We start from the raw sequence: 27655 nt of genomic DNA, 5'->3' as shown, positions 1-27655 counted from the left end.
AATTAATTTTAAGTGTTAACACAGCTTTAAAGTAAAACTATAACCATAGCTATACCATGCAAATTTAATCATAAAAAGGCTGAAGTAGTTTCAGGACAAGATTATTACCAGGGATAAACCTAGACATTTTATAAAATGATGAAAGGACCCTTTTGTCAAGAAGACTTAACAACCCTAAGCCTTGGCTGGTTGACTCAGCAGTAGAGCATGGCCCAGTATGTGGAAGTCTGGGTTTGATTCCTGGTTAGGGCACACAGGAGAAGCCACCATCTGCTTCTCAACCCCTATTCTTTCCCCCTCCCCCTCTCCCCCTCTCCCCCTCTCCCCCCTCCCCCCTCCCCTCTCCCCTCTCCCCTCTCCCCTCTCCCCTCTTCACAGAGAATCAGAGAGAGGGATAGATAGGGACAGACAGACAGGAATGGAGAGAGATGAGAAGCATCATTCATCAATTTTTTGTTGCGACACCTTAGTTGTTCATTGATTGCTTTCTCATATGTGCCTTGACTGTGGGGCTGCAGCAGACCGAGTAACCCCTTGCTTGAGCCAACGACCTTGGATCCAAGCTGGTGAGCTTTGCTTAAGCCAGATGAGCCCGTGCTCAAGCTGGTGACCTCCAGGTCTCGAGCCTGGGTCCTCTGCATTCCAGTCCGATGCTCTATCCACTGCGCCACCGCCTGGTCAGGCTCAGCCCCTACCTTTTCTTTCTCTCTCTCTCTTTCTCTCTTTCTCTCTCTCTCTTTCTCCCTCCCTCTCCCTCCCTCCCTCCCTCCCTCCCGCAGCCATGGCTCAAGCAGTTTGAGCAAGTTGGCCCCAAGCACTGAGAATGGCTCCATGGCCTCTGCCTCAGGCACTAAAATGTCTTGGTTGCAAGCAATGAAAGAGTGGCCTCAAATGGGCAGAGCATCACCCCTAGTAGGCTTGCCAGGGGGATCCCGGTTGGGACACATATGGGAATCTGTCTCTGCCTCCCTGCCTCTCATGTAAAAAAGGAAAGACTTAACAACCCTAAATGTGTTTGCACTCAGTATTAGAGCTTGAAAATACATAAAGCATAAATTGACAGATCTGAAAAAATAAATGAGTAAATCCACAGCATTAGTTGGAGATTGCAGCATTTCTCTCTTGGTAATTGATAGAAATCAATGAGAATATAGAAAACTTGAAGAACATTATTAACCACCTTCACCTAATGGATATTTATGGAACACTACCTACTAGCAGCAGATACACATTTATTTCAAGTGCAAATGGACAGTGAACCAAGATAGATCATAAGCTGGGCTATACATCTCAATAATTTTTAAAGGATTGAAATCATACAGAGCAAGTTGTTTGACTAAAGCAGAAGTATTAGAAAGTAGCACAAAAAGATGCCTGCAGGCCCTGGCCGGCTAGCATAGATGGTTGTAGCATCATCCTGACATACTGAGGTTGTAGGTTTGATCCCCAGTCAGGGCACATACAAGAATCAACCAATGATGGCAAGAAAGAGTGGAACGCCTGACCAGGCGGTGACTCAGTGGATAGAGCGTCGAACTGGGATGCGGAAGACCCAGGTTTGAGACCCCAAGGTCACCAGCTTGAGCGTGGGCTCATCTAGTTTGAACAAAGCTCACCAACTTGGACCCAAGGTTGCTGGCTCGAGCAAGGGGTTACTCGGTCTGCTGAAGGCCCCGCCAGTCAAGGCACATATGAGAAAGCAATCAATGAACAACTAAGGTGTCGCAACGAAAAACTAATGATCGATGCTTCTCATCTCTCTCCGTTCCTGTCTGTTCCTATCTATCCCTCTCTCTGACTGTCTGTCTCTGTAAAAAAAAAAAAGAATGACACAACAAAATTGATGTTTTCTCTCTGTCTCTGCCTGCCATTCTCTCTAAAAGTCAATAATAAAAAAATGATGCACTGACCTGTGGTGGCACAGTGGGTAAAGCGTCGACCTGGAACGCTGAGGTCGTCAGTTCGGAGTCCTGGGCTTGCCTGGTCAGGGCACATGTGGGAGTTGATGCTTCCTGCTTCTCCCTCCTTCCCTCCCCCCTTCTCTCTCTCTCTGTCTCTGTCTCCTCTCTCTAAAGTGAATAAAATCTAAAAAAATAAAAAATAAAATGCTTGCAAAATCCCCAAATATTTAAATATTAAACAGCTCACTTTTATATAACCCATGATTACAGAATAGTCACAAGGGAAATGAGGAAATATTGAAGCTGAATGAAAAATGAAAATATCAAAATTTTAGGTGTGCAGCTAATGCAGTGCTTAGAGGGAAACTTATAGCTTCAAATGCTCATATTAGCAAAGGAGAAAAGTAAAATCAATCATTTAAGTTCTCACCTTAACAGGCTAATATATAAAGATTACATTATTAAAAATACAAATAAATAAGTAAAGTAGAAAGTGAACAAATAATAGAGAAACTAAAGCAGAAGCTGGTTTTACCGAACATTTAGGGAAGAAATAATACCAATCCTACACCACTTTCAGAAAGCATAGGACATGGGAGCATTTCCTAACTGATGAGGCCAGCATTGCCCTATACTAAGACCAGACAAAAATACAGAGAAAGAAAACTACAGACTTCTATGTTCATGAACACAGAAACAAACATTCTTGATAAAATACTAGCAATCTAATTCAGCAGCACATAAAAGGGATCGTATGTCCCAAATGGGCTTTATCCCAGGAAGATAGGTTTAACTCTCCATATTAAGTAAAGAGGAAAAACCATGTGATAATAGCCACAGAAAACCTATTTGTCAAAATTCAACACCTATTTATTGTACAAATACTTTAACTGGTAATAAAAGGCAGCTTCCTCAGCCTGATGGTGCATCTGAAAAACCTACAGCCAACATCATGTTTAATGGCAAAAGACTGAATGTTTCCCTTTTAAGCTTAATAGCAAAGCAAAGATGTCTGCTCTAGTCACTTCTATTCAACGCTGCACTGGCAACCTGGCTACAGGGCAAGAAAAATAAAAGACCTATGGATTGGAAAAGAAGAAATAAAACCGTATTTCTAAATGATTTGTTCATGAACATAGAAATCCAGTGTACTTATACTAGCAAAAATATAACTGGAAAATGAAATTTAAAAAGCAGTACTATTAAACAGCATCAAAATAACATAGAGATAAGTTTAAGTAAGTAAAATGTCTGTACCAGAGAACTACAAAATGTCAAGATAAATTAAGGACCTGAATAAATGGAGAGAAGTGCATGTTTATGGAAGGGAAGACTTATGAGAAAGAACAAAGTTGGAGAGCTTCTATCCCTGATTTAAAGACATACTGTGAAGCTCCAGTAATTGAGACAGTGTGGCATTGGAGAAAGAATAGTCTTTTAAATGATTGATAGTTATAAACAACTGTATATACATATGCAAATAAATGAACTACACCGTTTTCTCACATCATCTACAGTGAGTAACTCAAAATTGATTGTAGAATTAAATGTTTAAACTATAAAAACTTCTGGAAGAAAACACAAGAGAAAATTGTCTCAGCCTTGAAAGAGTCAATGATTTCTTAGATTGGACATAAAAAAAAGTGAACTTTTAAAAAAAATAATGGTGACTTGAACTTCATTTAAATTAAAAACATTTCTTAAAATTCCATTAAGAAAATGAAAAGACAAACCAAAGATTTGAAAATGTATATTGACAAAGAACTTAATTCAGAATTTGTAAAATAATAGGTTGGAAATAATTCATTCAAATGGGAAAATGGTTTGAAGACAAAATTATAGGAATGGCCAATGAGCACACATAAAAATGCCCAATATTATTAGCCAATCAGGGCAATGCATATTAAAAACACAAGGAGGTATTCCTACATACTTACACAGAATGCTGAGTGTTACAAAGCCATGTGTTGGAAAGGATGTTGGGCAACTGGAACTCCTGTACATTTTTAGTGGGAATATAAAATAACCACTTTGGAAAGCAGTTTGACAGCCCTTTTAAAATGAAATGTACAGTTACTGTAGGATCCGGTAATTTGACTTGTGGGTAAATATGGGATGGAACAGAACGGAATGGAACGGAGGGAGCGGGCAGGCCATGGACAGGAGCCTCACAGCCACATGAACGTGGTGAAGAGAGAAACAGGGCATATCCTACAATAGAATTCTCAGCAATAGAAAGAAATGAACTCCTGATACATGCAGCAACAGGTACAAATCTCAATATTATGTTAATTTAAAGAACTTGGACCCAAAAGAGCATGAACAGTTCATTCCATATAAAGTTTCAGAAGAGGCGATTTATAGGGATAGGAAGCAGACTGGCAGTCGCTGGGCCTGTGTGCTTAGGTGGGTTGGGTAGGTGGCAGTGGTGAGGGTGTGACTGATAGGGGTGCATAGGAGCCTTCTGGTATGATGCAAACATTCTGTTTCCTGATTGTGATGGTAACTGCAGGAATGTCTACATTTGTGAAAATACCTAAAGTTGACTAAAAATAACTGACGTATTTTCTTTGTTGAGATAGAGTTTCCCACAAGTTTTGTATTATGCAAATCATATTTCTTTTTAAAGTTTTCAAATTACCCCTATATGCTTTAGGGTTTTTTTTTTGTTCTTGTTCCATTTGTTATTTTTAAATAAAAATATGTATTTTGAGTTTTCTTCTTGGTTATGTAGGATCATTGCTAAAACAACAGTAATCTCAGACATACTGAGAAATTGAAGATCCCTCTTTTACCTCAGTATATCTGTCTTAACTTATTTTTTCCAAACTTTTTAGTGGATATGTAAAATAAGTATTTATATAAATAGGATTATATAACAATACTCTCCTGTTACCTTTCCCACCAAGTTATTTATATCACTGATATTTTTCTGTGATGACACATAGATATATATGTACCTTAATTGTTTAATTGTGTGAATATATGGTAGTGATTCAATCCATTTCTGATGGCTGTACTTTTTTTTTCTTTTTTCTTTTTGCATTATGACCATCTTGGTTAGGGGACTTTTCCTAAAACTGTGTTTGCAATAGCAAGCACACTGCATTTTTTTTATTGACATATTTATTTGGCATGCCTTCTGGGGGCAAACAGTTGAGAGATTATGTTTTATTTATTTTTTTTTACAGAGGCAGAGATAGACAGGGACAGACAGGAACGGAGAGAGATGAGAAGCGTCAATCATCAGTTTCTCGTTGCGCGTTGCGACTTCTTAGTTGTTCATTGATTGCTTTCTCATATGTGCCTTGACCGTGGGCCTTCAGCAGACTGAGTAACCCCCTGCTGGAGCCAGCGACCTTGGGTCCAAGCTGGTGAGCTCTTTGCTCAAGCCAGATGAGCCCGCGCTCAAGCTGGCGACCTCGGGGTCTCGAACCTGGGTCCTTCCGCATCCCAGTCCGACGCTCTATCCACTGCGCCACCACCTGGTCAGGCTATGTTTTATTTTTGATAAGTTTGAAGGTGGCCTTACTTGACCACAAAAGAAGAAATGTGTAACAGATTTACGTATTTTTAATATACTCCTCAATTTCATGTCTTTCAGTGAATTTCTAACTGGTAAAAGGATTACAGTGTCCCTGCCTTCAGCCATTTATGGTATTTATCTTTGGAAACTTCTGCTACCCTGAGAGCAGTGACTTGAGTGCGTCATGAGAGCACTTTTTAGGTGAACACCGCGGTGTTGCACTTGTCCTGCCTCTTACACTAAGGATCTCTCTCTTTGAAGGGGAGTTTTTGAGATCACTGTTACTGCCTATAGCAGGGTTGCTGGATAAAATAGAGACTGTCCTGTTAAGTCTGAATTTCAGATAAACAACAAATAACTTTTTACTTAAAGAATGTCCCAAATTTTGCATGGAGCATCCTTATACCTATTATTCATTGTTCATCTGAAATTCAAACTTAACTGGGCATTTTGTGTTTTTATTTGCTCAGTCTGACAACCTTAGCTTATGGGGAACTAGCTAGACTGTGCCAAGCCCCACTGAATGTGGATTTCATGCATTTTAATGATTGCATATTTTTATGACTTGAGCCAGATTATAGTGATTCTAAGTATAATAACTTAGTGGATATGTGAGTTTGTTCTGTGTTCTTATAAAACGAAGATTCCAGATTCTTTTCTTTCCCACCCTTCCTCCCCAGTAAAAATAGCTAACTCCTGTACACAGTAAAAAGCAGTAACGACCTGCACACCTGCAGCAGTGGGCTCTGGTCCCTGTCATTTGGCAGAGGAAAAGCTCACGAAGTTAATACCTGGCGTTGGACATTAGCAAACAAATCTATTGTATGAGTACTGTACCTGTTAATATTAAAATGTGTTGAGCTTTATCATTCTTTGAACCAAGTTACAGATACTTAAATGACACTTGAGTTTATATGAAGTGCATGTTCTTGAGGATATAGAAGTTGACTAAGATCAGCACTCTTGCTCCCAGATATCTTACTGTCTTGTCAGGGAGTTGAATATATAATCGGGTAATTATAATACAGGATAATGAACAGTGGTACTATGAGGCAGACAACTCGTTCTGGAAGTCCTTGGATGGAAACACAGATTGGGGGATTATAGAAGGCACCCTGGAAGTTGGCCCTTAGTGGATGAAAAGGGTTTGGATAGTTATAGAAGGTAATTTTGGGCCATGAAATAATGGAAAAAAAAAAAGTCATAGAAGGTCTCATGTTTGGGAATTAGAACCAAAGCAAGTGATCCAACAGCTATGTAATGTAATTGAGGAAGTAAGGCAGTAAAGGCGGTGTGTTTGTTCCTTGGGGTCCTGTAACAAAGTACCTTAAACCTGGTGCTTAAATGGAAGATGTTTATTGTCTCACAGTTCTGGAGGCTAGAAGTTCAAAGTCAAGATGCTGGCGGAGTTGGTTCCCTCTGGTGGCTGTGTGGGAGAATCTCTCCCATGTCTCTCCCAGCTTCTGGTAACTTCCTGTGCTTGTAGATGGCATTCTGCTGTGTTTTCACATTGTCTTCCTTCTGTATGAGTCTCTTTATGTCCCAATTTGCCCATTTTATAAGTGCCTGCTCATTACTGGATTAGGGCTTATCCTAATGATCTCATGTTAACTGGATCATCTTGCAAAGACCCTATTTCCAAACAAGTTCAAATTCACAAGTACTGGTGGTTTGGGCTTCAGCATATTTGGGGGAACACAGTTCAACCCTGAATAGGTGGAATGAGGGCTATATTTCAAGGAGTATAAGGAGCCATTGTTTAGTATGTTAAACTTTCCTTTTAGACAGATGGGAATCGTGACAGCTTTTTGCATGAAGAAGTAATACAAACAGTTCTGATTGTAATGTGGAAAGGTGCCCTCCAAAGTTGAGAGGATGGTATAGTATGTTTGTCTACTGTTGTTACAATGTAAAATAGTTGTCACTAATTTGTGCATAGTTAATTTTTGGACTTTAAATGTGAATGTTATTATAATCTCTCTTTCTTAAATATGAAGAAACTGAGGCTTAGAGAAAAACACTGGGTGAGGAGAGGAAGAGAGATGTTGGTAACTTGTTCCAGTGAGACTTGTTAAGCTTGAAGTATTGACTGAATATTGCTGTAGTGATGTTAAGAGTTGGTAGTTTAAAATTCGGGTCTGGAGTTTAGGAGATGGGTCAGAGTGGCAAGCAACTATTTAGTAATCATCATTATAGACATGCTGTTTGAAACCGTAAGAATGGGCAAGCTTGCCTGGGATGGTGTACAGTCAGGAGTAAAAAGAAAGGAGATGCTGAGGACAGAACCTTAGTAAGTTGGCTACATTTGAGCCACTGGAGTTGGGAGACGAGTCAGAGGAGATGCTTAAAAGTAGAGCGGTAGCAAGAGAAGAAAAAAAGATGGAAGAAGTCCTGGCCAGATAGCTCAGTTGGTTAGAGTATTATCCTGAAGTATAGAGGTTCCCAGTTCAAACCTGGTCAGGGCACATACAGCAACAGATCTATGTTCCTGTCTCTCTTTCTCTCTCTTCCTCTCTCACTAAAATCAATAAAAAAAAGGAAATAATTTTTTAAATGAGGCAATGGTTAGTGTATAGTTTGCAGAATGGCAAAGGAGGATGAAGATTGAAATGGAATTGACATTTTGAGTGAGTAGTTTCAGTGAGGTGGTAGAATCCAGATTACAAGGCATATATGTAGCAAATGAGTCAAGGAGTTGGACCGTCTTTTTGAGAGGTATATGTAGGGATAAGGATCTGGAGTTTGGTGAAAGAAGAGATGTTTTCTTTTTCTTTTTTTATTAAGTGAGAGGCAGGGAGGCAGAGAGACAGACTTTTCTGCTTGTGCCCCGACCAGGATCCACCCAGCAAGGCCTCTACCAGATGATGCTCTGCCCATCTGGGGCTGCTGCTCCGTTGCTTGGCATACGAGCTATTTTAGTGCCTGAGGCGAGGCCATGGAGCCATCCTCAGTGCCCAGGGATAATTTTGCTTGAACCATTCGAGCCATGGCTGCTGGAGGGGGGAGAGAGAGGGAGGGAGGAAGAGAGAGAAGAGAAAGAGAGAGAGAAGGAGGAGGGGTGGAGAAGCAGATGATCGTTTCTCCTATGTGCCTGATCGAGAATCGAACCTGGGACTTCCACAAGCTGAGCTGACTCTTTCTTGCTGGCCAGGGCTCAAATTTTTTTTTTAATAAAAAGGATTCTTTTTTTTTTATGGTTAAATGGAAGGAACCATTGAAATACACATTAAAACAAAGATAAGAGTGGTTCCAGAATCCTAATTGGTGGGGAAGAGAGTCCTGGTCTTCTGCAGAATTCTAGTCCTCAAGTATTTAATGGTTTAGAAAATTTGACTTATTTTCTACTGGTAGGGTGGGAGATGGGTGGTTCACAATATAAAATAATCTCAGATTAATGTTACTATTAAATATACTTTTAAGATTTCTGAGGAATGAAAGAAGGCATATATCCCTTGGATTTTATATATATAAATAAAATACTTACTGCTTGGGTTAAAGTTACTAGTTCAGCTGCTATTTAGGATGCTGCTTTCTGAGTTTCTAGTGAGCAGAGACCTCATCAGTCTTGACGTGCCCCGTGCTTCTTCTCCTTAACAGCTATTTACTAGCTGGTGGTACTGCCTGGGCCGTGGTTGGGTTGCTTATAAAGCTGAGCAAGAGGTTTGGTGGTTCCACAGTTATGATATTCAATTTCGGGGAAAGAATATTTTTTAATGGTAAAAGCAGGGGTCCCCAAACTTTTTACACAGGGGGCCAGTTCACTGTCCCTCAGACCGTTGGAGGGCCGGACTATAAAAAAACTATGAACAAATCCCTATGCACACTGCACATATCTTATTTCAAAGTAAAAAAACAAAACGGGAACAAATACAATATTTAAAATAAAGAACAAGTAAATTTAAATCAACAAACTGACCAGTATTTCAATGGGAACTATGCTCCTCTCACTGACCACCAATGAAAGAGGTGCCCCTTCCAGAAGTGCGGTGGAGGCCGGATAAATGGCCTCAGGGGGCCGCATGCGGCCCGCGGGCCGTAGTTTGGGGACCCCTGGGTAAAAGATTGTATTCACATTTTTTACCTTTTATAGAATACGAAATTCAATGTTAATATTCAACATATTCTTTTTTTAATTTGCTATATCTTTGTTATTTAAAATTTTTTTGTGAAATGTTTGATGCAGAATGAAGAGTGTATAAAATACATATGTTTCAGCCTAAAAGTAACAAAAAAGAATACATATTACCTATCACTCAGGTTGAAACAGAAATAACTAGTATTTTAGAAGACTGTGTCCTTCTCTCATATTCCCACCCTGTTTGTCCCCAGAGTTGCCATTATCCTGACTTACGTGCTACCCCCCTTTTTTTTTTTTTTTGTATTTTTCTGAAGCTGGAAACGGGGGAGACAGTCAGACAGACTCCTGCATGCGCCCGACCAGGATCCACCCGGCACGCCCACCAGGGGGCAACGCTCTGCCCCTCCGGGCCGTAGCTCTGTTGCTACCAGAGCTACTCTAGCGCCTGGGGCAGAGGCCAAGGAGCCATTCCCAGCGCCCAGGCCATCTTTGTTCCAATGGAGCCTCGCTGTGGGAGGGGAAGAGAGAGAGAGGAAGGAGAGGGGGAGGGGTGGAGAAGCAGATTGGCATTTCTCCTGTGTGCCCTGGCTGGGAATTGAACCCAGGACTTCTGCATGCCAGGCCGACGCTCTACCACTGAGCCTACCGGCCAGGGCTGCTACCCCTTTTTTTATAAGATATGTTACTGTCTGTGTGTATATTCCTAAATGACATGCTGTTTACTTTGAAAAAATGAATAGTGTGACAAGCTGAGTTAGGGAAGCGCAGCACCTGCCCCGTTAGATGAAGTCTTCTAGGGAAAGGGCCGGCTGGTTTGGCATCAAGTTCAAGTTCATCAAGTTCATCATGAGTTTCAAGGGCTTCTGCTCAGGCTTCCAGTTAAGTGTGTCAGGAGTTAGTTCTTGGAAACCCAGGGCCACCCTGGTCAGGAATCTGACAGGGCTGCCGTGTGGACCCCGGGTTACGTGTTTTCTCAGCAGGTCTATGGGCATGGGAAAGAGTGCTGTCTTTGTTTTTCATTTCTAAACTCTCTGTGGTCTTGTGTCAGCATGGAGGAGCACAGCACAGCGCAGTGCAGCGCAGCGGAACACAGTGGGGAGGTGAAATGCCTGTGCTTAACTGACCCAGGGAGCAAGGCTAGCTGCGTGTGAAGAAACATCTGGAATAGGCTCATCAGGGTGTTCTGTGCTTAGGAACAAGGTCAGGGTGTCCCTAGAAGATGACAGTTTGTCATGCTGTCTCAGGATTCACATTGCTATAGTCCTGACTGGTTGTCCTTCAAACCCCGTGTGCAGCAGGTGTTCAGGGACTTCTGTGCCCAGGCCTCCTCGAGGGTCACTGTCGTCTGTCTTTTCTGCTGGCTCCCCTCTGTTCTGTATCCTGAGTCATTTTTTTAAATTAAAAATGTACTCTCTCTCTCTTTTTGATGGTAATCATCTTGAGAAAGGACGCAGGGAAGGTAAATGTTTTGAGCTCTTGCATGTCTGTGAAAACATTTCTTCTAATTTCATGAGATTGTTTGACTAGGTGAAGAATTCTAGGTTGGAAATAATTTTCCTTTATGATTTTGAAGCAGTGGCTCCAGTGATCACCTTCCTTCCAGTATGATGGTTGAGAAGACTGACCTCAGTTCTGAGTGTTTGTGTGTGGTGTGTATTTTCTTTCTAGAAGCTTCTAAAATCTTCCTTTTGCCCAAGTCCGTATTACGATGTTTTCCCAGCTGTGTGCCTCAGTGTAGGTCTGCCTTCCTTTCACGCGGGTGGCCCCGCCCTTCAGCTTGGGACAGACTTCCAGAATTCCCTGACTCTTCCCGGCCTTCCGTACCCCCCCCCCTTTTCTGGAGCTCCTCTCATTCAGAGAGTGCGCCCCTGGACCAGCCCTGTCCTACTGTTCTCCTTTCTCTCCTACTTCTTGTCGCTTTAGCTTTCTTCTCTGCTTCTTGGAAGACTGTTTTTAATGTCTAAGAACTCTTTATTTTTCATGTTATTGATTGTGTTCTGTTCTTGTTTTATGGCCATAACAACTTCTCATCTCTGTGAGGAATATGAAATACATTCTGCGTCTAGAGAACTGGTCATACGTGGCTTGTCTGCTCGTGATTACAGGTTGAGGACTGGAAAGCCAACTGGAAATGGTTTGGGGTGTAGCACTGATACTGGCAGGTGGGCCTGATGAGCCTCAGAGAAGCTCTTGCTCCCTCTCCAGCTTCTGCTGAGGGGGCAGCGCTGGCCTCCGAGCATCTTGGCAGGGCGAGTGGGGGCCGGAGTCAAAGTACGTCTGAAACAGGTGTAATGGGAACTTCCTTGGTGGACCCTCCTCCTCTGTCTCTGCCACCTGCCGCCGCTCCGTGTCCCTGTCCCTGTCCCTGTCGGAGTCCGAGAGTAGCTGGGACTGCCTCCCAGAGGCTCTCTGGCCAGGTGTGCGGCCAGGTGTGCGTTTCTCCGCTGCTCCTGCCGCCTGCCGGGCTGTTGGGCTGGCTGGGGCTGCTGAACCGCTCACCAGTGCTGGCTCCCACCCCACTTCCTGTCTGCCGAGAGCTTGTCACTCTTCTCTCTTCTCTGCTGTTCTAACCTCTCTGCATTGTTGCTCTCTCTTCTCCTCCCAGGGTTATGTCTAAAAGTCTCTTGCTGCTTCCATGATAGAGTGAAATTATTTACATGTTTTTAATTTGCCATCCTCATCCCAAAGCCCTGATTATTTAAAAAGTTTAATCTATAGAACAGATGATTAAAGATAGCCCTTTGCATCTCTTGGTTTGGTTTTCACATTCATATTGATAGTACATGAAACTCATTGTGTGGACCCCTTGAGACTCTGTGAACTCAAGGGGCTATAAGTGACTCCAGCATTTGTGAATAAAAAGGTTGATTGTTTTTTAAATTTGCTCTTGTAGGAAAGTGGAAAGGTTTCTGACTATCCAGCAGTGATTGTGGAGCCAGTTCCAAGTGCCAGATTAGAGCAGGGCTATGCGGCCCAGGTGCTGGTTTATGACGATGAGACTTTTATGATGCAAGATGTGGCAGAAGAACAAGAAGTTGAGACCGAGAATGTGGAAACAGGTAGACATCTCACCAAATGTTTATTCTTTATAACTTTCTCATTTTGTTATAGTCAACGTTACTATTGCCAGATGAATAAGATACAAAAAACCCCCCCTCTTTTTAATGCTAGTTAGTATAGATTGGAAACTCATACAACATCTCTTGTTTAAGGGAATTTGTATGAATGTAAGAAGTTCTCCATTGTAACTTTTTTGAGGTATAACAGAATCCCATATCATGGACCCCATGGACAAAATTATAGGCCCACAATAATAAAATTATTTGTATCAATTTTTTCAGGGAGTCTGCAAATTAACTAGTTGTTATTTACTAATAGAGGTATTTCAATAGGCTAGCATATGAGGGTATTTTTTTTATTTAAAAAATAAATACTTTGTTCTCATTTTATAACAGATTAATAGTTTCTTTGAATCAGTGTTGGTGGAGCAGTATGATTTTTTTCCCTTAGGTCTGAAGCATCTTGGAAGTAGTCTATCAGATTCTTGTTCCCTTTCTGTCTTCTTAGGAATTGTGGTGTTTAAGTCGTTCCATGATGAGATAATTGTGTGTTTAATTGGGGGTTAGTATGTATAAGTCTTGGAGAAACCTTTTATTTTTTGCTATTGACCATAAAGAAAATAAGAGTATTTTACCCAATGAATTGTAGCAACTATTTCATAATAAACATTAAAATTTATCTTTGGCCCTGGCTGGTTGGCTCAGTGGTAGAGCATTGGCCCAGCGTGTGGAAGTCCCAGGTTTGATTCCCAGCCAGGGCACACAGGAGAAGCGCCCATCTGCTTCTCCACCCCTCCCCCTCTCCTTCCTCTCTGTCTCTCTCTTCCCCTCCTGCAGCCAGGGCTCCATTGGAGCAAAGTTGGCCTGGGCGCTGGGGCTGGCTCTATGGCCTCTGCCTCAGGTGCTGGAATGGCCCTGGTTGCAACAGAGCAATGCCCCAGATGGGCAGAGCATCGCCCTCTGGTGGGCATGCCGGGTGGATCCCGGTCGGGCGTATGCAGGAGTCTGTCTGACTGCCTCCCTGTTTCCAACTTCAGAAAAATACAAAAAAAAAAAAAAAAAAGCTGTTACAGGTTACTATTTGAAAAGTAACAAGTTTATGCCAATGGAATTAATAATAGAAAGTTTTGATAGACTTGTTTGAGGTCCTGGCCGGTTGGCTCAGTGGTAGAGCATCAGCCCAGCGTATGGACATCCTGGGTTCAATTCCCGGTCAGGGCTTACATGAGAAGCGACCATCTGCTTCTCCACCCCTCCCCCTCTCCTTTCTCTCTCTCTATCTCTTTCTTCTCCTCCCGCATCCACGGTTCAGTTGGAGCAAGTTGACCCCAGGTGCTGAGGATGGCTCCATGGCCTTGCCTCAAGTGCTAAAATAGCTTGATTGCCAAGCAATGGCCCCAGATGAGCAGAGTATCATCTGGTAGGGGGCTTGCTGGGTGGATCCAGGTTGGGATGCATGCGGGAGTCACTCTACCTCCCTGCTTTTTACCTAAGGAAAAAAAAAATAAATGTACAGGAGACTTGTCTGAGAAGATTGAGTTGTATAGGATCTGCCTCTTCATCTTGTACCTTAACGTACTATATTTACCTTTTTAAACTTTTGCTTAAATTTATGAGGTTATATTAATAAGCTTTGCATTTTTTATGTGCAAGAGCACTGTTTTTTTTTTCTTTCATTTTTCTGAAGCTGGAAACAGGGAGAGACAGTCAGACAGACTCCCGCATGCGCCCGACTGGGATCCACCCGGCACGCCCACCAGGGGCGACGCTCTGCCCACCAGGGGGCGATGCTCTGCCCATCCTGGGCGTCGCCATGTTGCGACCAGAGCCACTCTAGCGCCTGAGGCAGAGGCCACAGAGCCATCCCCAGCGCCCGGGCCATCTTTGCTCCAATGGAGCCTTGGCTGCGGAAGGGGAAGAGAGAGACAGAGAGGAAAGCACGGCGGAGGGGTGGAGAAGCAAATGGGTGCTTCTCCTGTGTGCCCTGGCCGGGAATCGAACCCGGGTCCTCCGCACACTAGGCCGACGCTCTACCACTGAGCCAACCGGCCAGGGCCAAGAGCACTGTTTTTAATATGTTTCAGAGGAAAGCTCAATTTTTAAGATTATGGAATGTTTTAGAGAGAGCGAAGAAGGAAGATGGTTGGTAGAATTTGGATGGACAGATAGGAAGTAGGCAAAAGGCACTGTAAAGAAAGTGTCATTAACGAATGGGTGGAATATTGAAGTTCAAGGTATGTTTAGACAGTATTGAATAAATAAGACATTGACAGAGGTTCCATTAAGAGTTGTGACTAGATTGTGATATGAACCCGAGACTTAGTCATTAGTTATATAAAATACAGAAAGATTTGGAAGGTTTTTAGTGGAAAGTACTATGTGTTTAGTATTTCAGTAGATAGATGAATTGTTGATGGAAAGATGAGGGAGGAAGGCTAGCCATTGTAGTATGGATCCAGGAATAACTTGAGAAATATTAAAGCAAAGTTAGAAGCAATAGTAACAGAAGGAGCTTATATAAGCTATACAACTATTTAAGGTCTAACAAGACATGACAAATTAAGGGGAGAGGCACAGTTATTACTTTGCTTTTTGACACTAAGTGATGGTGGTATCCTGTAGGGCAGTGGTCCCCAACCCACAGGCCGTGGACCGGTACCGGTCTGTGGGCCATTTGGTACCGGTCCGCAGAGAAAGAATAAATAACTTATTATTTCCGTTTTATTTATATTTAAGTCTGAACGATATTTTATTTTTAAAAAATGACCAGATTCCCTCTGTTACATCCATCTAAGACTCACTCTTGACGCTTGTCTCGGTCACGTGATACATTTATCTGTCCCACCCTAAAAGCTGGTCTGTGAAAATATTTTCTGACATTAAACCGGTCTGTGGCCCAAAAAAGGTTGGGGACCACTGCTATTGGGATTTGAGGAAGGCATGACTATTGTGGCAGACAGGTAAGTTTGGTAACAGGTGTGTTGATTTTGAGTTGAAGCAGAACATTGATGAAGACATACTCGGGTATTTAAAGATGAACAACTGTTTTGTCAGGGTCACGTGACAAAAAGGAAGGCATTCTCAAATTAGGATAATTTAAGGGATGTTTTAATAGATGGCTAGTTCCATGTATGTGGGCAAGCGTGTGGTGGCCATGGCGATAGGGCGGTGCTCCAGCTCCATCAGTGACAGAGCTGCTTCTGTCCTTGGGTGCTTTGGCTAAAGGGAGGGAAGGGTTACCAACACCTAGGAGGAGAGGGCCCTGGGGAGAGGGTGATCTTGGGAGAACCTGGGATCAGCAGTCCAAGGACACAGCTGGTTTGAGGGTGATGCCTTACGAAGGAACCAGGGAACAAGGGCTCTGATTGTGTTGCCTTCTGTCCCTCTCCTCCCCTTCCTGTTGCTCCATTGAACTAACCCAGTCTGAGCCCAGGAGTGCTGCTGACGAAGTTAGCCTCCTGGGACCCGGGGCAGACAGTAGAGAGAAGGAAGGGGGAGACTTGATGTGGAGGGGCAGAGGGCAGCTATCGAGTACCACTGGAGCTTGGTCAAGGAAGGTCAAGGAGCCCGATGTGGGAATCACTCTAATTGAAGCCATGGAAATAAATGGAATCCCCATAGGGAATAATAGTATTGGAGAGATTTCCCCAAGGGACAAGATATTTAAGTCCGATGTTTGTCTCTGTGATCAAGAACAAAGAACATAAAATTAAGGAATTAACTCTAGGGAGTATTTACATTTCAAGGAACAAGAAGCTAAAGAGTCGTCAGAAAATTCTGGGTGACTATTCCTGAGGGTTTCCCCCCTTTTTCTTTTTGGCTTTTAGTAGCTCTTGTTATTAGGAAAGGGAAAACTATTGATTGGATTGGTTGGTCTGGTTGAAGAGTGCCACTTTATCACTTATTTGGCAGTATTTAATCTTTTCAGAGTCTGTCTCACTGTCATCCAAAAGGACATCAGGGTTGCAAGGATTACATAAATTACATATGTAAAGCATAGTGCTTGTGGTGTAGTAAGTGCTCCATAGGTGTTTTCTTGACTTCATTTACACCTTTCCATGTGCCTTCAGGTAGGAGAAGGTCTATTAGTGCATTAAAACAGAACATTTGTTTACTTCTGTTACACTTTACTCTTTCCTTTCACTTCCACTTGTTAAAGAACAAATGCTTTGTACCTCCAGTCCTTACTTTTTCCTCCTTCTCTCTTCCTTAACTCACTGTGCTTTGGCAACTACGTTTACCATCCTCCTGAAGCTCTTTGTTTATCAGATTTCAGAGGCCATATCTCCGCCAAATTAGGTGACCCACAGAATCAGCCAGAAATAGCTCCTTCTTAATTTGGCCTCCTTACCTACTGAGACAGTGTCTTGCTGTTTTTCTTACTGTCCCTGGCGTGGACTGTGCTGTTTATGCCTCTGAGCTTTTGCTCAAATAGTTTCCTATCAAGAGTGAGTTGAGGTATTACCTGTTCTTTCCGGCCTGGCTACATGAAACTTTCCACAGTGATTGTGGCCCCCTAGAATACACCCTTTCCTGATCTCTGTAACAGTTGGGCCATCTGGGTTTAAGCACCTGACCATGCAATCTCTTATACTGTTCTTGTGCGTTAACTCTTTGTTTTCAAAGTGAGTGTATAAGTCCCTTGAAGACAGAGATTGTATTTTTAAATTCTGTCAAATATTAGTGTATAATATAGTGTTTAGCACAGGCATGGCCAACAGTTTTTGCCCCCGGGCCAGATTAGAAAGAAAACTTTTTTCACGGGTCGGACGAAATACTAAAATTAAAAAATGTTAAATACAAAAACGATTCGTTTAAGTAAACAAAATTTTATTATGTAATTTGTTTATCAAATGAGTGAAAAAAATTTTAATTACAATATTTTAATAAAAATATAATTACATACCTTATAAATATCCAAACTGTATTGCAATCAATTGAAATGATATTTAATTAATAGAATGAGCTTGAAGGGGTTATATTGCAAATAAAACAATTATTTCATTTTATAAACAGCTTGGACACGTTTTCAGTTATCAACTGCAGCTATTGCCTACGCTACAATGCCACTTGATTCAGCACACTTGGCCACAAATAATGAACTGTTTGACCTTGGGTGTGCACTGGCAAACTCCGCCTAAAAGAATGTGGGTTTCACATTGCTGCTAAACGTCAAACAGTTCATATCGAGAATAGACGAGTACAAAAGTTGTAAATCTTTATAGTGGAATTAAAAAAAAAAATAAGTATCGCGAATCTATTCGACCAATTATTGGAAGTTAACCCTAGGTTAGTCACACGCGGAATTCTTTTCTGCGTATCACTGTCTTCTTAAATATCTCGATTTCCAGTAATCAAAGAGGCTTCCGCTTCTGAGTAGCTGAGATTTTAAAGTAGCAGAGAATATTAAAAATTTAATCGCGGGCCACATAAACTCATTAAGCCCACGGGCCGTATGTTGGCCATGCCTGGGTTAGCACATAGCTGTTAGGAAGAAGAGACTGAAACAAATTAAGGTTTGACTTATATTGCCATTTAATCAAGAACCATCTATGTAAAATCTTAAATATTTTTTGTTTATAAGCTAAATATTGATTACCTTAGGGTTATTTAAAAAACATAAAAATGTAAGGACCTGGCTGGTTGGCTCAGCAGTAGAGCGTTGGCCTGGCATGTGGAATTCCTGCATTTGATTCCTGGTCCGGGCACACAGGAGAAGTGCTCATCTGCTTCTCTACTCTTCCCGTCTCTGTCTTCCTCTCCCCTTTACTTCTCCCTCTTCCTCTCCTTCTCCCTCTCTTTGTCTCTCCCCCCCCACTTCCCCTTCTGTAGCCATGGCCCAAATGGTTCAAGCACGTTGGCCCTGGGCACTGAGGATGGCTCCATGGCTTTGCCTCAGACACTAAAAGAGCTCGGTTGCCAAGCATCAGAACAAGCCCCAGATGGCCAGAGCATAGCCCTGTAGGGGGCTTGCCAGGTGGATCCGGGTCCCTGTGCCTGCGGGAGTCTGTCTGCCTCCCCGCCTTCCACATAATAAAAAAAAAGTAGTCATCCAAAAGACATAAATATGGTCATCTAAAATATATCAGTCATAATGTTGTCATACTTAGATTAATATATTGAAATCATAGTAGGTTTAATCATTCTTGCTTACACCTACACTTGTCTTTTTTTTTCTTACAATGAAAGCAATACATGTTCATTGGAAAAATTCAGAAGTATTCCAAAGAATAAACAAATAGTGAAAATCACCCATAATCCTAACCAGAGAGAGGACAGTAACTACTGCTTTTCTACACTCCCTGCTGGCCTTTTTCTTTCTAATGTTCCTTTGAAATATAATTAACACTGTGTTATGCAATACAAGTAGAACTACTAATCTTTATTAACAGACATTGGCTGAAAAGGGTCTGGTAGCCTCTTTCTTCTCTTCTCGAATCATTGAGAGCAGGACTTTGGTTTTTAACCAGGTATTAAAACAAAAACTTGGACTTCGTAAATAATTATCAAGAAAACTTAGAAAACTTTTTTTGTGATCAACAAAATTGTGTTCAGAGATTAGTTGAAAAGGCCAATGAATAATAAGAATTTTTATATAATTCAACAGGAAAGCAGTACCTTGTTTTTTAAGTAAATGAAAGTTTAGGTTTATAAAAATACAGTATAAGAAAATAAAACCAGATTGCTCTTTTGAAAAATAAGATGAGTCCAATTTCTTTCTTGAAGAATCTCAAGACTTAAATTGGCTTCATGATGAGCTGTGATAATTTTTGCATTTGTTATATTGTCAGAAATTCTCCCTGTGACACAAAGGGACTCTTTTAATCAGAAAATATCGTTGCCACAGAGAGGTAGAAGATCAACATGAAAAACTGGGAACCTGAAAAGGAGTCCCTTCCCAGGGTTACCTGAGGTGAAACAGATTGAGCCCGGAGGAAGACAGTGCTGGCAGGTCGTTTTTAATTTATTAAGAATATTTACAATTTTACATATAATTATAATTATTTGAACCTGCTATACTATATTTTTATTTAAAGGGTGACAATGATTCCTCCTGCAGGAAAGAGAAATAATACTACATATATATAGTAATTTTCCTCCTGAACAGTTTGCGATCTGAGTTCTTCCCTGTCATGTTCCTAATACTTGTGTTTTTTTTTTGTCCATAAAGTTGTAGGGCTATTTCATGGCTTCACTTCCTTGGAAACTATTACTGAACATCTTCAGGTCTTTTAAAATGTTCATTTCTTGTATTTCTGCTTCTAATCTAGAGTTTTCCTTATTTGTGTGTGACAGAGACAGGAAGGCAGGGACAGACAGGAAGGGAGAGAGATGAGAAGCATCAATTATTTGTTGCGGCACCTTAGTTGTTCATTGATCCTTTTTTTTTTTTTTTTTGACAGAGGGAGTCAGAGAGAGGGACTGATAGGGACAGACAGGAAGGGAGAGAGATGAGAAGCGTCCGTTCTTCCTTGCAGCTTTAACACAACCCCTATACACTCATTTTTGGAGGCTGCAAGAAATAGGGAGGCTAATGAGAGACTGCTGGTTAATTCTGCAGTTTGTCTTAGGGGAAACAGAATTTCAAAAGATAGAACAGCCAAAAGGAGAAGAAAACAGGCTGACTTCTTGAGCTTACCAAAGGAAGGAAAAAAGGACGAGGGCTCGCTCTGCCCTGAAATCAGTTGTGGGGTTAGCTGAGACTGCCTTTGGTGTGGATGGCACTTTGTGTGTGGGGGTGGGGGAGAGGGGGGGTGAAGCTGGGGGGAGCTAGAAGAAAAAATTAGGTATGTCCCTACTGTAAAGGAGCTGGCTCTCTATTAGGGCACATATACATGAAAACAACTCTTTGTAACCTAAGGTTTAATAAAATCAGTGTTGTGAGAGTGAGAAGAGAGCTGTTAGCTATTGTGATGGAAAGTTCATGTTTTAGCCCGCCTTGGGAGAATAAATAAAATTTTGTTTGGGAAGTGTTAAGAAAAAAATTTAATGACACCTGTTAAGGCACAGCAAGGAAAACTTGATTCAAGGGGGTCTGTCATGATGGGTATAGAAACCACTGCACTGGAATTTTTCAGTGAGGGATGGAGATTGAGATTGGGTCCAACTATGAATACAGTGGACAAGCGAGGATTTATAGCCACGGAGTGGGCTGGATCTGTGGGTGGAACAAGAGGAAACGTCAGGAGTAAGTGCGGTTCTGGCTTAACTGATCTAACAAGATTCATGCTGAAGACAGGTGGGCGTGATCAGACATCACCTGGGGGGTGGTAGAGGGTAAGGAACTTAGTTAGATATTGATAGTCGTAGACATGGAGAATGGAGTATTCTGATATCTAACTAAATTGACTTAGCCTGGTCACTGATAAAACTTGATTTTAATTTTTTTTTTTTTTTTTCTCTGAAGCTGGAAACTGGGAGAGACAGTCAGACAGACTCCCGCATGCGCCCGACCGGGATCCACCCGGCACGCCCACCAGGGGGCGATGCTCTGCCCACCAGGGGGCGATGCTCTGCCCCTCCGGGGAGTCGCTCTGCTGCGACCAGAGCCACTCTAGCGCCTGGGGCAGCGGCCAAGGAGCCATCCCCAGCGCCCGGGCCATCTTTGCTCCAATGGAGCCTCAGCTGCGGGAGGGGAAGAGAGAGACAGAGAGGAAGGGGGGGGGGTGGAGAAGCAAATGGGCGCTTTTCCTTATGTGCCCTGGCCAGGAATCGAACCCGGGTCCCCCGCACGCCAGGCCGACGCTCTACCGCTGAGCCAACTGGCCAGGGCCTAAAACTTGATTTTATAAGGAAGTACACAGATGGGTCTAGGAGAAGGTCCGAGGTCCGGACTTAAGTTTGGTAGACAAAGAGTTGTTGTCATTAGTAAAGTTTTTTTCTGGTTGAGAAGTCATCATTTATACCTTCTCCTATCTAACCTCCTAGAACATTACCAAATCGTGTCAGTTTTGTCCTCAAATTATATCTTGAATCTACTAGTTTCTTGGTATCTCCATTGCTACTAGCCTAGTCCAATCTATATTTTTTGTATAAGGACTGTGTTGGCCTTTGGCCTTCTAATTGTCTTCTTGCTTTAACTCTTGTCCCTTCTTCCTACCACCCCAAGCAATCCATTCTTAACATAATAGCGAAAGTGACTTTAAAAATACAAATTGAGTCACTTAGGATAATGTGCAGGATATTTTAAGACACTGAATAATTTGGCTCTTTTCATCTGTCTAGAAACAATAACAACAATAATGACAACAGCAAAACTCCTCTAACATTTAAAATTTCTTTATTGTATTGCCAGAAATAGTTCTTAGGGCTTTAATGTTGACATTCTTCATACTCTTTATCAGCCCTGGGCTAAAGAACTTTTCCAAGGCTAGACATCTATTTAAGTGGTGAAGCAAGGAGTTAAAGTGAAATGGTAACTAGAGCTCTAGATCCCAAGGCCATAAGTATTATGATGGATTATATTGTAGCCCTTCTTCCAGAACATACCTACCCTTTTGTTAATGCACACTTCACCTTCACAGGTTGCGCATATATGCTGTTGTTTCTGAACATCCTGCTTTCCATTTTTCAGATTCTAACTCCTGGTTGGTCATCCCTTAGATCTCAGTTTGAATGTCGCTTTCTTAGAGAGAGAGGCTTTAGTTAATACTCTTGAATCTCAGTAGCGACTGTTCTGTTATTTCTGTCATAGCCCCCCATTGTTTAAAAAAAAAAAAAAAATATATATATATATATATTTATCTCGTTGGCAGCTACAACTTGTGATACAATAAACTCTCACGTTAAGGCAGTAATTAATTCCAAAAATTCCAATTGTTTAAAATATGGCATTATTGGGAGTTTTAAAAAATAACCTGAGTGTCTGCTGTGTGAAGGAGGAAGTGTGTGTGGAATGAGTTCCAGGAATCAGGGTTCAAAGGTTCAGGGTTCAGGGTTCCAGGGTTCAGGCAGCTAGCCAAGTGAGTTGAAGATCTGGTTGTGGTTTGGTGCCACCTGGTGGCATGTGTGTACTCCAGTGACTGCTGTTTGAGGACAGAGTGGAAGATGGGGAGGTGATCACCAGGTCTCTTGAACTCATGTACATGATGTTTTACTCTATTATATTTATATTTATGTTTATTTGTTGAATGTTTCCACACAATGTTTCATGCAGCCAGAGACCTTATTCGTTGTGTTCACGGGTATATGGTCAGAGCCAAATATGACGCAGGGTTTCAGTAAAATATTTGTTGAGTGAGGGAGTGAACAAGGGAAGAAGACATCATGAACCAGAACAGAACACCAGGAATTTTGTATTTGACTTGAAGACCGACAAATAATGCAATTTAACTTGAGATTAGGCTTTGTAGAGATATCTGTTTGAGAGACTAGAAAGATAAGAGTACAACCAGGTTGTGGTGGCCCTTGAATAAAACAGGAACCATGTGAAACATGATCTGGAGAAGATGAGAAGTGAAAAGAAGGACATTTATTTTAAGCAACTAGAGCATACTAAAATAATAGGGATAGAAGGGATAGCATCCAAAATACGAAGGTGGGGCGTAGGTCAGGGATTACAGTAAACTGGGCTAATCTAACAGAGGGCAACAAGGGGAGGGGGAGGACTGAAAATATAAATAAGTCAAGATAGTAGAAATAAATCTCAAACATCAGGATTTATATTAAAATCACCTATTGTGATATGAACATGAATCTGTGCTGTTTTTAACAGGTACACAAAGCAAAAATAATTAAAAAGAATAGAAAAATATATTCATCAGAAAACCAGTAGCCAAAGGAAAATAAAATATTATAAAATAAAATAAATTGAGGGTGAAAATCTTTAATCCAGACAGACTCTTCAAACTGCTAAAAAGGAACAGAATCTTCATAAACTTATATGTATCTAACAACATAGCTTTAAACTACCATTTAAAGGAAAAGCTTTCAGAATTGCAGAGAGAAGTGGACATGTTGACAAAACATTGGGACTTGAACACATCTCTGTCAATGTTAAAAAGTCAAGCAGACACAATTAAAAATGGCATCAAAGACCCTGAACCACAAGATTGACAACTTCCATAAGCTGCAGATCCATAGAACATTATACCTAATCCAATAAATTGCAACATTGTTCATTTTCTCATATATAGGTCAGTTTTTAACTGGGTGCTAGGTCATAGGGGAATCTCAACAAGGTCCAGAAAATCAATATCATTCAAAATATATTATTTCATTATAATGCAGTAAAATTAGAAATCAACAATGAAAAGACCAAAGTACATCAAAATTGGCAACCAAAAACTCACTAGTTGATTAATGGATGAAGGAGGAAATGAAAATTATAAAATATTGACAGCTAAAAATAATGAAAGCATTACATAAAAATAATGAAAGCATTGCATATGAGATGTGACAGGCACAATTCACTAGAAATTTAATAGCTCTAAATGTATTTTTTGATCATGTGTTTGATGCTAGATGTTAATAAAGGATCAGTAGGATAAACTCAAATTAAGTACAAGAAAGAATAATAAATTAATAAAAATCAATATTAATAAAATAGAAAATACAAAAGAATACATTATTAATAAAACCCTGAAGTTAATAAAAATGGATAAACCTTCGTAAAGACAGATCAAGAAAAATGAGTGCTATGAAGACCAAAAGTATGACTGTCAGATTGAAGGGTTTTTTTTTTGTTTTTGTTTTTTTAAATTTTATTTTTTTAATGGGGTGACATCAATAAATCAGGATACATATATTCAAAGATAACAAGTCCAGGTTATCTTGTCGTTCAATTATGTTGCATACCCATCACCCAAAGACAGATTGTCCTCTGTCACCTTCTATCTTGTTTTCTTTGTGCCCCTCCCCCTCCCCCTTTCCCTCTCCCATTCCCCCCTCCCCCCCCCAACCACCACACTCTTATCAATGTCTCTTAGTTTCACTTTTATGTCCCACCTATGTATGGAATAATGCAGTTCCTGGTTTTTTCTGATTTACTTATTTCGCTTCGTATCATGTTATCAAGATCCCACCATTTTGCTGTAAATGTTCCGATGTCATCATTTCTTATGGCTGAGTAGTATTCCATAGTGTATATGTGCCACATCTTCTTTATCCAGTCATCTATTGACGGGCTTTTTGGTTTTTTCCATGTCCTGGCCACTGTGAACAATGCTGCAATAAACATGGGGCTGCATGTGTCTTTACGTATCAATGTTTCTGAGTTTTTGGGGTATATACCCAGTAGAGGGATTGCTGGGTCATAAGGTAGTTCTATTTTCAGTTTTTTGAGGAACCACCATAATTTCTTCCATAATGGTTGTACTACTTTACATTCCCACCAACAGTGTATGAGGGTTCCTTTTTTACCACAGCCTCTCCAACATTTGCTATTACCTGTCTTGCTAATAATAGCTAATCGAACAGGTGTGAGGTGGTATCTCATTGCCGTTTTGATTTGCATTTCTCTAATAGCTAAAGAAGATGAGCATCTTTTCATATATCTGTTGGCCATTTGGATTTCTTCCTGGGAGAAGTGTCTGTTCATATCCTCTTCCCATTTTTTTATTGGATTGGTTGTTTGTTTGTTGTTGAGTTTTATGAGCTCTTTGTATATTTTGGATATTAGGCCCTTATCTGAGCTGTTGTTTGAAAATATCATTTCCCATTTAGTTGGCTTTCTGTTTATTTTGTTATCAGTTTCTCTTGCTGAGCAAAAACTTCTTATTCTGATGTAGTCCCGTTCATTAATTTTTGCCTTCACTTTTGCCTGTGGAGTCAAATTCATAAAATGCTCTTTAAAACCCAGGTCCATGAGTTGAGTACCTATGTCTTCTTCTATGTACTTAATTGTTTCAGGTCTTATGTTTAGATCTTTGATCCATTTTGAGTTAATTTTTGTACAGGGGGAGAGACTGTAGTCCAGTTTCATTCTTTTGCATGTGGCTTTCCAGTTTTCCCAGCACCATTTATTGAAGAGGCTTTCTTTTCTCCATTGTGTGTTGTTGGCCCCTTTATCAAAAATTATTTGACTATATATATGTGGTTTTATTTCTGGACTTTCTATTCTGTTCCATTGGTCTGAGTGTCTATTTTTCTGCCAATACCATGCTGTTTTGATTGTCGTGGCCCTATAATAAAGTTTGAAGTCAGGTATTGTAATGCCCCCAGCTTCATTCTTTTTCTTTAGGATTGCTTTGGCTATTCGGGGTTTTTTATAGTTCCATATAAATCTGATGATTTTTGGCTCTATTTCTTTAAAAAACGTCATTGGAAGTTTGATGGGAATTGCATTAAATTTGTATATTGCTTTGGGTAATATAGCCATCTTGATTATATTTATTCTTCCTAGCCAAGAACAAGGAATATTCTTCCATCTCATTATATCTTTTTCGATTTCCCTTAACAATGGTTTATAGTTTTCATTGTATAAGTCCTTTACATTCTTTGTTATGTTTATTCCTAAGTATTTTATTTTTTTTGTTGCAATCGTGAAGGGGATTATTCTTTTGAGTCCGTTCTCAATTGTTTCATTGTTGGCATATAGAAAGGCTATTGACTTCTGTATGTTAATTTTGTACACTGTGACCTTACTATATTGGCTTATTGTTTCTAGTAGTCTTTTTGTGGATTCTTTGGGGTTTTCGATGTATAGGATCATATCATCTGCAAAAAGTGATACTTTTACTTCTTCTTTTCCAATATGGATGCCTTTTATTTCTTTGTCTTGTCTGATTGCTTTGGCTAGAACCTCTAGTACCACATTAAATAAGAGTGGAGAGAGTGGACAACCCTGTCTTGTTCCTGATTTAAGGGGGAAAGCCTTCAGTTTAGTGCCATTTAATATGATGTTAGCTGATGGTTTATCATATATGGCCTTTATCATGTTGAGATATTTTCCTTTTATACCCATTTTGTTGAGAGTCTTAAACATAAAATTGTGTTGTATTTTATCAAAAGCCTTTTCTGCGTCTATTGATAAGATCATGTGGTTTTTGTTCTTTGTTTTGTTGATATGGTGTATTACGTTAACCGTTTTACGTATGTTGAACCATCCTTGAGATTCTGGGATGAATCCCACTTGATCATGATGTATTATTTTTTTAATATGTTGTTGTATTCGATTTGCTAGTATTTTGTTTAGTATTATAGCATCTGTATTCATTAGAGATATTGGTCTGTAGTTTTCTTTTTTTGTGCCATCCTTGCCTGGTTTTGGTATGAGGGTTATGTTGGCCTCATAAAATGTGTTCGGAAGTATTGCTTCTTCTTCAATTTTTTGGAAGACTTTGAGTAGAATAGGAACCAAGTCTTCTTTGAATGTTTGATAAAATTCGCTGGTATAGCCGTCAGGGCCTGGACTTTTATTTTTGGGGAGGTTTTTAATGGTTTTTTCTATTTCTTCTCTACTGATAGGTCTGTTTAGGCTTTCTGCTTCTTCTTGACTCAGTCTAGGAAGGTTGTATTGTTCTAGGAATTTATCCATTTCTTCTAGGTTGTTGAATTTAGTGGTATAAAGTTTTTCATAGTATTCTACAATAATTCTTTGTATATCTACGGTGTCCGTGGTGATTTCTCCTCTTTCATTTTGGATTTTGTTTATGAGTTCTTTCTCTTTTTTCCTTGGTAAGTCTTGCCAAGGGTTTGTCAATTTTGTTGATCTTTTCAAAGAACCAGCTCCTTGTTCTATTAATTTTTTCTATAGTTTTTCTGTTCTCTAATTCATTTATTTCTGCTCTGATTTTTATTATCTCCTTTCTTCGGCTGGTTTTGGGTTGTCTTTGTTCTTCTTTTTCTAGTTCCTTAAGGTGGGAAGTTAAGTGGTTCACTTGGGCTCTCTCTTGTTTGTTCATATATGCCTGAAGTGATATGAACTTCCCTCTTATCACTGCTTTTGCTGCATCCCATAGGTTCTGATATGTCGTAATGTCATTTTCATTAGTCTGTATATATCTTTTGATCTCTGCACTTATTTCTTCTTTGACCCATTCATTTTTTAAAAGTATGTTGTTTAGTTTCCACATTTTTGTGGGATTTTTTTCCTCTTTCTTGCAGTTGAATTCTAGTTTCAAGGCTTTATGATCAGAAAATATGCTTGGCA

The 27655-nt window shown here is 40.5% G+C and overlaps 1 protein-coding gene and 1 non-coding gene across 5 annotated transcripts in view; one reads left to right on the top strand and one right to left on the bottom strand.

Annotated features, from left to right (window-relative positions):
• ELF2 (E74 like ETS transcription factor 2) overlaps positions 1 to 27655 on the top strand; it is a 96873-nt gene that overhangs the window by 31773 nt on the left and 37445 nt on the right. For 3 of the 4 annotated variants that reach the window (XM_066385261.1, XM_066385245.1, XM_066385253.1), the window contains exon 4: positions 12399 to 12564. The exons of the other annotated variant lie outside the window; for it this stretch is intronic. In XM_066385261.1, the coding sequence (XP_066241358.1) occupies positions 12399 to 12564 (166 nt within the window). The remainder of the gene's footprint in view (positions 1 to 12398; positions 12565 to 27655) is intronic. 4 annotated transcript variants of the gene reach the window in all.
• On the bottom strand, positions 14545 to 14620 carry TRNAT-AGU (transfer RNA threonine (anticodon AGU)). Its single transcript has one exon. It is a non-coding gene; the product is annotated as a tRNA-Thr (tRNA).

The sequence above is a fragment of the Saccopteryx leptura genome, chromosome 1 (assembly GCF_036850995.1).
Source record: "Saccopteryx leptura isolate mSacLep1 chromosome 1, mSacLep1_pri_phased_curated, whole genome shotgun sequence".
In the NCBI taxonomy this organism is placed as follows: Eukaryota; Metazoa; Chordata; class Mammalia; order Chiroptera; family Emballonuridae; genus Saccopteryx; species Saccopteryx leptura.
This window is presented reverse-complemented; position numbering and strand designations above follow the sequence as displayed.